We start from the raw sequence: 11,186 nt of genomic DNA, 5'->3' as shown, positions 1-11,186 counted from the left end.
GATGGGGACTGTCAGTATAGCACAGTTTGTTCTTATTTCTTCATGTTACTAAATATTTATATAGAACATTAAAGAGAGGAGGTTCAGTATTTAGTTCATTGCACGTTCCCTCGGTTGGCATAATCTGAAGTGAAGTTCCGTGTTTGGAAAACTTGCTAGACAATGTGCACATTTACGCAGTACACAGTGTCACATCTGCTTCAGGGCAGGGGAGGACAACATATGGCTAAGTAATGTTGCACTTCAGGAGGCCATCCATCTTACCCAATGTGCCTGCTCTACTAGCTGTACACCTGAGCACTCAGAAAAGCAGGTGCACTAGGTGCCCAGTGCTTGAGATCCATGGTTAATTTCACAATTTTGCTGTAATTATTATGCAACATAATGTAAGAAAAAAGGTAGATAGGATTACCGTGAGTGTAATCTTTATTTCTGAGACTGTCATATCACAAAAGTCTGCGCGTACATCCAGCTCCATTCATTTGGCATCAGGGCTGTAAGGCAAACACAGAAATGGTGGAAACATATATGGACTTTAAGTAAATGAAACTTATATTTTTTTACTACTAATTAGCGCCAAATTCTATTAAAAAAAAAAAAAAAAGGAACATTGTTTCTAATCTGTTTCTATTTTCTGATTGTATATGTTTTATACATTATTTTACATTTTGTACATTATTATGGGGGCTGTCATCTTGCCTAAGCTGTTTCTAACAGAATCAAGAGATATGCTTTACAAAAAAGTCCCTGCAGCACTGGGAGGATATGTAAGGCCTCTTCAAGTGCTGACGGGTGCAGGCAATTTGACCTGTATTCTGGCCATGATGGCATCATGTTAACTTTGTTTCTGTGCTCTTATCCTGAGTTTTAACCATGGTTATCTGACCTGTTTTGATATATAGATTTTAGCCTTGTTTTAGTACATTTGCCAGGTTTTAGTTTTGTGTATGTTCGTTCTGCATTTTGCTTTGTGTTGCCTTGGTCTGTATTCTCATTGTGCGTTATGTCAGTCCTGTTTTTGACCTTGTGTGATCCTGCTACTCCGAGGATAGAATTCCTCAGCCTTGTGCTAATCCATCTATCTAGGAGTGAGTGAGTCTTGTGTATGTTCCCCAGTGTTTACTTGTATTTAGTATTTCTGTTTCCTCCTAGGCTAGTATCCTGATCACTCGGTGAAGAGTGGCCGCTGGCTAGGAGTCTATTTGGCTTTGGTATTGATGTCCCTCCATGCTTGGAGTGGGGATGTATAGTGTGTGTTCTTTGTTCTGAGTACAGTGTGAACAGTGCCCCTGATTTCCTGACCCGTTTTATGTTAGTATGCTATATCCTGCCTTGTTTGTATTTATATTGTATATCTGTTTGTTGGTTCGGTTATGTTCCTGACTTGGCCCTGACATGTACAGTTCCGTTTGTTTTGTTGACTTTGACACTCATGCACTTTAGCGCTAGGAAGGGACCAGCTCCAAGGTGTCAATCCTTCATTTAGGGAGGATAGGCAAGTAGGTAGGGGGAGTGGTTTTAGGGATAGCTTAGGGCTCACTTCTCCCTGCCCCCCATTCATGACAACAGGAGCTGTCCCACTGACATAAATAGGAAATGTTACTGGGTCTACTCTAAACCTAGCAAAGGTTATTTCACAGGGAGGGGGAGGCTAATCTGTAAGCTTCAGTTATTGTCTATGTACTGGTGTCATCTTTCGCTGTAATTCTGTACAGATTACGTTTTAGCAGCCTTCTCCTTATCATGACAGATAGAACACAAAATCTAAGCTTAAGACCATATTACACTGAGGAGATTATTGACCAAACAGGCTGACATTACTCTGGTATTAGGGCCAAAGATCAGCCTTGTTCTTTGACTGATCTGGCTATTGTAAACTACAAAAAAAATATTGTATCAAAAAAAATAAGAAGAGCACATGTTAGCAGGGTTAGTGTGATGCTCTGGACAATGTCCTTCTGGGAAACTTTGCTGCCATTCCTGTGGATATCATTGGGACATGTTCCACCTAAACATTGTTGCAGACTCAGTACACGCCATCATGTCAGTGGCCTTTTGTGAACAGGACAAGAAATTCATGGTGCTGACTTGGCCTCCAAATTCCTCAGATCTAAACCCAGACAGGCATCTGTGTGATATGCTAAAACAACAAGTCAATCCATGGAGGCTCAATGGAGTAAGAAATGTTCATCTTTTCAACTGCTTATTTTATTCAGCAAGTACAAGGTATATACACAGAAGGCACCTCAACTTGTATACTTTTTTAACTGCATCCAAAAAAAGTTCTGCATGTATATACCTTTTACTTGTTGAATAAAATAAGCAGTTGAAAAGAAGAAGCATGTGTCAGTACCATTTCTTACTACATTGGATTTATTATATCAACGTGGCACTGTACCTAAGCCTGAGTGCTACCCCATACCTGCATACTAAAATCCACTTCACAATTTACAGGACTAAAGGAGGGTTCACAAACAGCTTTCGGACATCTTTATTCAGAATTAAAGTCTACCTGTCATTAGCAAAAACTTGTCATATAATGTAGAAATAACATTATATGTATATTTGTAATACATATTGGTTAAAAATGAGTATATTTTTGTCCCTGCAGCTATTGCCTGCGTGTCTCTGTGAGGAGACCAAATACATGAAGTGTGGGCAGACAAGCAGGGCTCTGTACACTGAGGACAAGCAGTGCTCTGTACACTGAGGACAAGCATGGCTCTGTGCAATGAGGACAAGCAATGCTCTGTACACTGAGGACAAGCAGGGCTCTGTACACTGAGGACAAGCAGGGCTCTGTACACTGAGGACAAGCAGGGCTCTGTACACTGAGGACAAGCAGGTCTCTATACACTGAGGACAAGCAGGGCTCTGTACACTGAGAGCAAGCAGGGCTCTGTACACTGAGAGCAAGCAGGACTCTATGCAGTGAGGACAAGCAGGGCTCTGGACAAAGAGGACAAGCAGGGCTCTGTGCACTGAGGACAAGAAGGGATCTGTACACGGAGGAAAAGCAGGGCTCTGTGCACTGAGGACAAGTAGGGACCTGTACATTGAGGACAAGCAGGGCTCTGTGCACTGAGGACAAGCAGGGCTCTGTGCACTGAGGACAAGCAGGGCTCTGTACACTGAGGACAAGCAGGGCTCTGTACACTGAGGACAAGCAGGGCTCTGTACACTGAGGACAAGCAGGGCTCTGTACACTGAGGACAAGCAGGGCTCTGTACACTGAGGACAGGAAAGGCTCTGTGCACTGAGGAAAAACAGGGCTTTGTGCAGTGAGGACAAGCAGGGCTCTGTGCACTGAGGCCAAGCAGGGCTCTGTGCACTGAGGACAAGCAGGGCTCTGTGCACTGAGGACAAGCAGGGCACTGTACATTGAGGACAAGCGAGGCTCTGTACACTGAGGACAAGCAGGGCTCTGTGCACTGAGGACAAGCAGAGCTCTGTACACTGAGGACAAGCAGGGCTTTGTACACTGAGGACAAGCAGGGCTCTGTACAATGTGGACAAGCAGGGATCTGTACACTGAGGAAAAGTAGGGATCTGTGCAGTGAGGACAAGCAGGGCTCTGTGCACTGAGGAAAAACAGGGCTCTGTGCACTGAGGACAAGCAGGGCTCTGTATACTGAGGACAAGCAGGGCTCTGTACACTGAGGACAAGCAGGGCTCTGTGCACTGAGGACAAGCAGGGCTCTGTATACTGAGGACAAGCAGGGCTCTGTGTACTGAGGACAAGCAGGGCTCTCGGCAATGAGGCTCTGTGACACGCTCCGGGCTCACACAACAGGATGAGTGATAAGCCAGAGTCCTGCTTGTCCTCAGTGTACAGAGCTCTGCTTGTCCACCCTCACTTCCTGTATTTGGACTCCTCATAGAGAGACACAGGCAATAGCTGCAGGGACAAAAATATACACATTTTTTAATCAATGTATATTACAAATATACATATAATGGTATTATCTTCATAAAAGAAAAAGTTTTTGCTAATGACAAGGTACACTTTAAGACCCAAAGCCAGAAATAGATTCAAAAGGAATGATAAATGTAAAGAACAAATGAATAATCACCTTCTTTGCTCCATCTACTTTTGACTTTTGCTCAAAAAACCTAACTGAATGAAATAACTGAAACCAATACTAAAAGATCTGCTGGTAAAATCTTGGTGCAGGTACCACAAGACACCTTCAAAGGACTTGTGGTGTCCAGGCCTTAATTAATGAGTTAAAGCTATATGGTAAAAAGAGGGGGGCATATACTATATTAAAGGGGTTATCCAGGAAAAAACTTTTTTTTTATATAAATCAACTGGCTCCGGAAAGATAAACAGATTTGTAAATTACTTCTATAAAAAAATCTTAATGTTTTCAGTACTTATGAGCTGCTGAAGTTGAGTTGTTCTTTTCTGTCTAAGTGCTCTCTGATGTCACCTGTCTCGGGAACTGTTCAGAGTAGAAGCAAATCCACATAGCAAACCTCTTCTACTCTGTGCAGTTCCCGAGACAAGCAGAGATGTCAACAGAGAGCACTGTTGCCAGACAGAAAAGAACAACTCAACTTCAGCAGCTGATAATTATTGCAAGAATTAAGATTTTTTAATAAAAGTAATTTACAAATCTGTTTAACTTTCTGGAGCCAGTTGATATAAAAAAAAAAAAAAAAAGTTTTTTCCTGGAATACCCCTTAAAGCAGGTGGCTTTAATGTTATGACTGAATTAGTATATATTAATACATAATATGAACCAGGGCTTAAATAACAAGTTGCAGATATTCACCAGGAAAACAAAAAAACTATTCCTTAATACCAGTTACTGTGCCCGATGATGAACATAGCTTTTCTGGCCATGATCATGATGTTATTCATCCGTGCTGCAGTGTGTATTATCTGCCAACATTCTGGTTCATCGTAGACTCGTCCAAATAGACTTAGATCTAATGAATGTTACGACTATTACACTCATTTCTTTTAGTTGCTTTGAATAGTTTTTAGAGGCACAGATCATTTACTTATCAAAATCCAATTACAAATCCTATCATTTTCCCATATTACGTTTTATGATGCATTAAGTACCCATCATCCTTAACCCTTGTATAATATTAGGTACTAAAATGAGCAGTGGAATCTGTTCCACTAATTATAGATGTGGAGTAATAATGATACTGATTCGGAATCAAATATATGTCAGTAGGAATGTCATCTGACAAGACGTCATCTATATGGGAAGTAACAATAATATTAATCTAGATATACTATTGCAGAGGAGTCAGAGTGTTCATTACCAGGTAGCATGGCACAGGTGACACAGTGGTTAGTACTAGGCCTAAGGTTCACATGAGCACCTGTATTGTACCTTTATTACGTCCGAATGTCCCAGCCTGACCGCTTGTCTGATGACCTGTACAGCATAGAGATATATGAAGTTGTCAATTCAGGTCCTCAGAATCATTGTGGGAGAAGATGGCTAGAAGGGTGGAGGAGTGTTTAAACTAGGGACTTGGGGGGAGGGAACCTACAGCAAAGAGGGGGAAGATAGTGTAGATAGAGAGGTGGGAATTATAAATGTACCTGGGGGTGGAGCGGAGGGAGGGGTTAGAATAGTTAATAGGAATAAGCTTCATAGGAAAATAAAACTTACACCCTTGAATCCCATTAACCCCAATAACATAAAGGATAGAAATGTAAAGTGTATGTTCACAAATGCCAGAAGCCTAGCAAATAAAATGGGGGAGCTTGAGGCCTTGATACTGGAGGAACATATTGATATAGTTGGGGTCACTGAGACATAGCTGGACTCCTCGCATGACTGGGCTGTTAATCTGCAGGGGTTTACATTGTTTCGCATAGATAGAATGAACAGAAAAGGTGGTGGAGTCTGTCTGTATGTTAGAAGTGGTATGAAAGTCAGTGTGAACAATGCCATAGTGTGTGATGATTCTGAGGATGTGGAATCACTGTGGGTAGAATTACAAAAGGAGGGAAATACTGAAAAAATAATAATATTTGGGGTAATCTACAGACCCCCTAATATCACTGAAGAGATAGAAGGTCAGCTGCATAAACAAATAGAGAGGGCTGCCCGGGCAGGTACAGTGGTAATAATGGGAGATTTTAACTATCCAGATATAGATCGGGGCCGGGGGTTGGCTAAAACTACAAAGGGGAGAAAATTCCTAAATTTATTGCAGGATAATTTTATGGGCCAGTTTGTGGAGGACCCAACAAGAAGTGATGCCTTGTTGGATCTGATCATTTCCAACAACGCAGAGCTGGTTGGTAATGTAACTGTGAGGGAAAACCTTGGTAATAGCGACCACAATATAGTTACTTTTGACTTAAAATGTAGAAAACAAAGACAGGCGGGGAAGGCAAAAACATATAACTTTAAAAAGGCAAACTTCCCTGGGCTGAGGGCTGCACTACAGGACATAGACTGGGGGGAGGTGTTCTCAAATACTGATACAGAAGGTAAATGGGACATCTTTAAATAAACTCTAAATAACTATACAGATAAATATATACCAAAGGGGAACAAATATAAACGATTAAAACTAAATCCTACATGGCTGACAAATGATGTTAAAAGAGCAATAAATTCAAATCTGATTGGTCAGCTATAACATTTAAACAGTACAAGGAGCTTAATAAAATCTGTAAAAATGTAATAAAAATAGCAAAAATTCTAAATGAGAGACAAGTGGCCAAAGAAAGCAAAACTTATCCTAAATATCTTTTTAGATATATAAATACAAAAAAACCAAGGACAGAGCATGTAGGACCCCATAATAATGATAATGGGGAGGTTGTCACGGGCGATCAAGAGAAGGCGGAGCTACTGAATGGGTTCTTTAGTTCTGTATATACTATTGGACAGCTCAGTGCTGGCAACACATCATGTAATGTACTGAACTGGCTTAATGTAGAGATGGTACAAGGTAAGTTAAGTAAAGTAAATGTAAGCAAATCTCCAGGACCGGATGGACTACACCCAAGAGTTCTTAGAGAGGTAAGTTCAGTAATATCTGTACCCCTGTTCATGATATTTAGAGATTCACTGGTGTCTGGTATTGTGCCAAGGGACTGGCGCAAGGCTAATGTGGTACCAATCTTCAAGAAGGGCTCTAGGTCTTCGCCAGGCAATTATAGACCGGTAAGTCTTACGTGCATTGTGGGTAAATTTTTTGCAGGACTTATAAGGGATTACATACAGGAATACATAGGGGATAATAGTATTATAAGTGATAGCCAGCATGGGTTTACTAAGGATAGAAGTTGTCAAACCAATCTAATTTGCTTTTATGAAGAGGTGAGTAGAAGCCTTGACAGAGGAATGGCTGTGGATATAGAGGGGGGCTGTGTATATAGAGGAGGGCTCTGTATATAGAGGAATGGCTGTGGATATAGTGTTTCTGGATTTTGCCAAAGCATTTGATACTGTCCCTCATAGACGTCTGACAGGTAAGTTAAGGTCTTTGGGTTTGGAAATTTTAGTTTGTAACTGAATTGAACACTGGCTCATGGATCGTACCCAGAGAGTGGTGGTCAATGACTCGTACCCTGATTGGTCCCCGGTAATTAGTGGTGTACCCCAAGGTTCTGTACTGGGACCGGTATTGTTTAAATTATTTATCAATGATATAGAGGATGGCATTAACAGCTCTGTTTCTATCTTTGCAGATGACACCAAGCTTTGTAGCACGGTACAGTCTATAGAGGAGGTGTATAGGTTACAAGATGACTTGGATAGACTAAGTGTCTGGGCATCCACTTGGCAAATGAGGTTCAATGTGGATAAATGTAAAGTTATGTATCTGGGTACTAACAACATGCATGCGTTGTATGTCTTAGGGGGGATTAAACTGGCAGAGTCACGTGTAGAGAAGGATCTGGATGTACTTGTAGATCACAGACTACAGAATAGCATGCAATGTCAGGCTGCTGCTTCCAAAGCCGGCAGGATATTGTCATGTATCAAAAGAGGCATGGACTCAAGGGACAGGGACATAATACTCCCCCTTTATAAAGCATTGGTACGGCCTCACCTGGAATATGCTGTTCAGTTTTGGTCACCTGTCCATAAAAGGGACAATGTGGAGCTGGAAAGGGTGCAGAGACGTGCGACTAAACTAATATGGGGCATGGAACATCTTAGCTATGAGGAGCGATTAAAGGAGTTACAATTGTTTAGTCTTGAGAAGAGACGTTTAAGGGGGGATATGATAAACGTATATAAGTATATTAATGGCCCATACAAAAAATATGGAGAAAAACTGTTCCAGGTTAACCCCCCCCCCAAAGGACGAGGGGGCACTCCCTCCGTCTGGAGAAGAAAAAGTTTAGTCTCAAGGGGCGACACGCCTTCTTTACCATGAGAACTGTGAACTTATGGAACAGTCTACCTCAGGAACTGGTCACAGCAGGAAAAATTAACAGCTTTAAAACAGGATTAGATACATTCCTGGAACAAAATTACATTAATGCTTATGAAGAAATATAAAATCCCATCCCTTCCCCAATATCGCGCCACACCCCTACCCTTCAATTCCCTGGTTGAACTTGATGGACAAATGTCTTTTTTCGACCGTACTAACTATGTAACTATGTAACTATATTGTTGTGCTGGGACACTAACATGAAACTAATGTAAAGTTACACTGATGCTTAAAGGGGTACTCCGGTGGAAAGCTATTTTCTTTTTCTTTTTTTGGGGGGGAAATCAACTGGTGCCAGAAAGTTAAACAGATTTGTACATTACTTCTATTTCAAAATGTAACTCTTCCAGTAATTATCAGCTGCTGCATGTTACAGATGAAGTTAAAGGAATATCCAGGAAAAAAATCTTAATCCTTTCAGTACTTGTGAGCTGCTGAAGTTGAGTTGTTCTTTTCTGTCTAGGTACTCTCTGATAACAGGTGTCTCAGGAGCTGTCCAGAGTAGAAGCAAAGTCCCATAGCAAACCTATTCTACTCTGTGCAGTTCCTGAGACAAGCAGAGATGTCAGCAGAGAGCACTGGTTCCAAACAGATAAGAACAACTCAACTTCAGTAGCTGATAATTATTGAAAGGATTAAGATTTTTTTAATAGAAGTCATTTACAAATCTGTTTAACTTTCTGGAGCCAGTTGAACTAAAAAAAAATAAGTTTTTCCCTGGAATACCCCTTTAAGTTCTTTTCAGTCTGACCAAAGTGCTCTCTGCTGACACATCTGTACATATCAGGAACTGTCCATAGTAGGAGCAAATCCCCATAGCAAACCTTTCCTGCTCCAGACAGTTCCTGACATGGACAGAGGTGTCAACAGAGAGCACTGTGGTCAGACTGAAAATAACTAACTATTCCACTTCCTGTGGCGAATACAGCAGCTGTTAAGTATTGGAAGGATTTAGATTTTTTAATAGTAGTAATTTACAAATCTGTTTAACTTTGATTGTTGATTTGAAAAAAAATAAAAATTATCCACCGGAGTCCCCCTTTAACCCATTAAAGGAGTATTCCAGTGCAAAATAACTTATCCTCTATCCAAAGGATAGGGGATAAGTTAAAGATTGCGGGGGGTCCAAGCGCTGGGGCCCCCTGGGATCTCCTGGACGGGGCCGCGGCAGTCTGCAGGAAGTTTTGTCCCTAGCAGAAAGCCAGACACGCTCCTCCTTGTATCTCTATGGGGTACATGGAGGGGAGGTGTCGGCCGCCGCGTTATGCGGGGACAGAACGCCCCCTTTCAGGCATACTGCTGCGGCACTTGGACCCCCCCCCCCCCCCCCCCCCCGCGATCTATAACTTAGCCCCTAGGGGATAAGTTAAATTGCGCAACAGATGTCCTTTAAGGACCCAGCCCATTTTCACCTTAAGGACCCGGCCATTTTTTGCACATTTGACCACTGTGACTTTAAGCATTAATAACTCTGGGATGCTTCTTTGAAGCTCTTTGCTTGTAAGGAAAAAAAGACATTCCAAATAAATTATATATTGATTCACAAAAACAATATGTCTACTTTATGTTTGCATCATAAAGATGACATGTTTTTCCTTTTGGAAGACATCAAAGTTCAAAGGGCTTCAAAGTTCAGCAGCAATTTTCCAATTTTTCTAAATTCTAAATCTTAATTTTTTCCACTCATATGTTCTTGTAGACCCAGTTTTTTAATTTTTACAAGGGGTAATAAGAGAAAAAGTCCCCCAAAATGTGTAAACCAATTTCTCTTGAGTAAGGAAATACCTCATATGTGAATGTCAAGTGTTCAGCGGGTGCAGTAGAGGGCTCAGAAGGGAAGGAGCAACAATGGGACTTTGTAGAGTGAATTTTGTTGTAATGGTTTTTGGGGGGCATGTCGCATTTAGGACCCCCTATGGTGCCAGAACAGCAGAAAAACCCCACATGACATACCCTTTTGGAAACTACACCCCTCAAGGCACGTAACAAGGGGTCCAGTGAGCCTTAACACCCCACAGGTGTTTAACGACTTTTCGTTAAAGTCAGATGTGTAAATGTAAAAAAAAAATTTTTCACTAAAGTGCAGTTTTTTCCCCCAAATTTACCATTTTTACAAAGGGTAATGGGAGAAAATGCCCCCCAAAATTTGAAACCCCATCTCTTCTGAGTATGGAAATACCCCATGTTAGGACGTAAAATGATCTGCAGGCGAACTACAATGCTCAGAAGAGAAGGAGTCACATTTGGCTTTTGGAAAGCAAATTTTGTTGAAATGGTTTTTGGGGGGCATGCAGCATTTAGGAAGCCCCTATGGTGCCAGAACAGCAAAAAAAAACACATGGCATACTATTTTGGAAACTGCACCCCTCAAGAAACGTAACAAGGGGTACAGTGAGCCTTAACACTACACAGGTGTTTGACGACTTTTTGTTAAAGTTGGATGTGTAAATGAAAAAAAAAAAAATTTCCCTAAAATGCTTTCCCCCCCCCAAATTTTACATTTTTACAAGGGGTAATAGGAGAAAATTACCCCCAAGATTTGTAACCCCATTTCTGGAAATACCCCATGTGTGGACATCAAGTGCTCTGCTGGAGCACTACAGTGCTCAGAAGAGGAGGAGCGCCATTGAGCTTTTGGAAAGAGAATTTGTTTGGAATAAAAGTCAGGGGCCATGTGCATTTACAAAGCCCCCCTTGGTGCCAGAACAGTGGACCCCCCCACATGTGACCCCATTTTGCAAACTACACCCCTC

General features: G+C 41.5%; 1 protein-coding gene across 2 annotated transcripts in view; it reads right to left on the bottom strand.

Annotated features, from left to right (window-relative positions):
- Positions 1-473: 473 nt before the first annotated feature.
- Positions 474-11,186, bottom strand: part of ATE1 (arginyltransferase 1) — a 162,361-nt gene continuing 151,648 nt past the window's right edge. The window contains exons 11-12 of one of the 2 annotated variants that reach the window (XM_056529736.1): positions 5,355-5,399; positions 474-494 (exon numbers count right to left, since the gene is read on the bottom strand). In XM_056529736.1, the coding sequence (XP_056385711.1) occupies positions 489-494; positions 5,355-5,399 (51 nt within the window). In that variant the 3' untranslated portion in view covers positions 474-488. Of the gene's footprint in view, positions 495-4,914; positions 4,936-5,354; positions 5,400-11,186 lie in introns of those variants that run through there. The other variant, XM_056529737.1, reaches the window with a different exon arrangement.

Source organism: Hyla sarda, chromosome 7 (genome assembly GCF_029499605.1).
Source record: "Hyla sarda isolate aHylSar1 chromosome 7, aHylSar1.hap1, whole genome shotgun sequence".
NCBI classification, from domain to species: Eukaryota; Metazoa; Chordata; class Amphibia; order Anura; family Hylidae; genus Hyla; species Hyla sarda.
The sequence above is the reverse complement of the archived record's forward strand: the minus strand, read 5'-3'. Positions and strand labels throughout refer to the sequence as shown.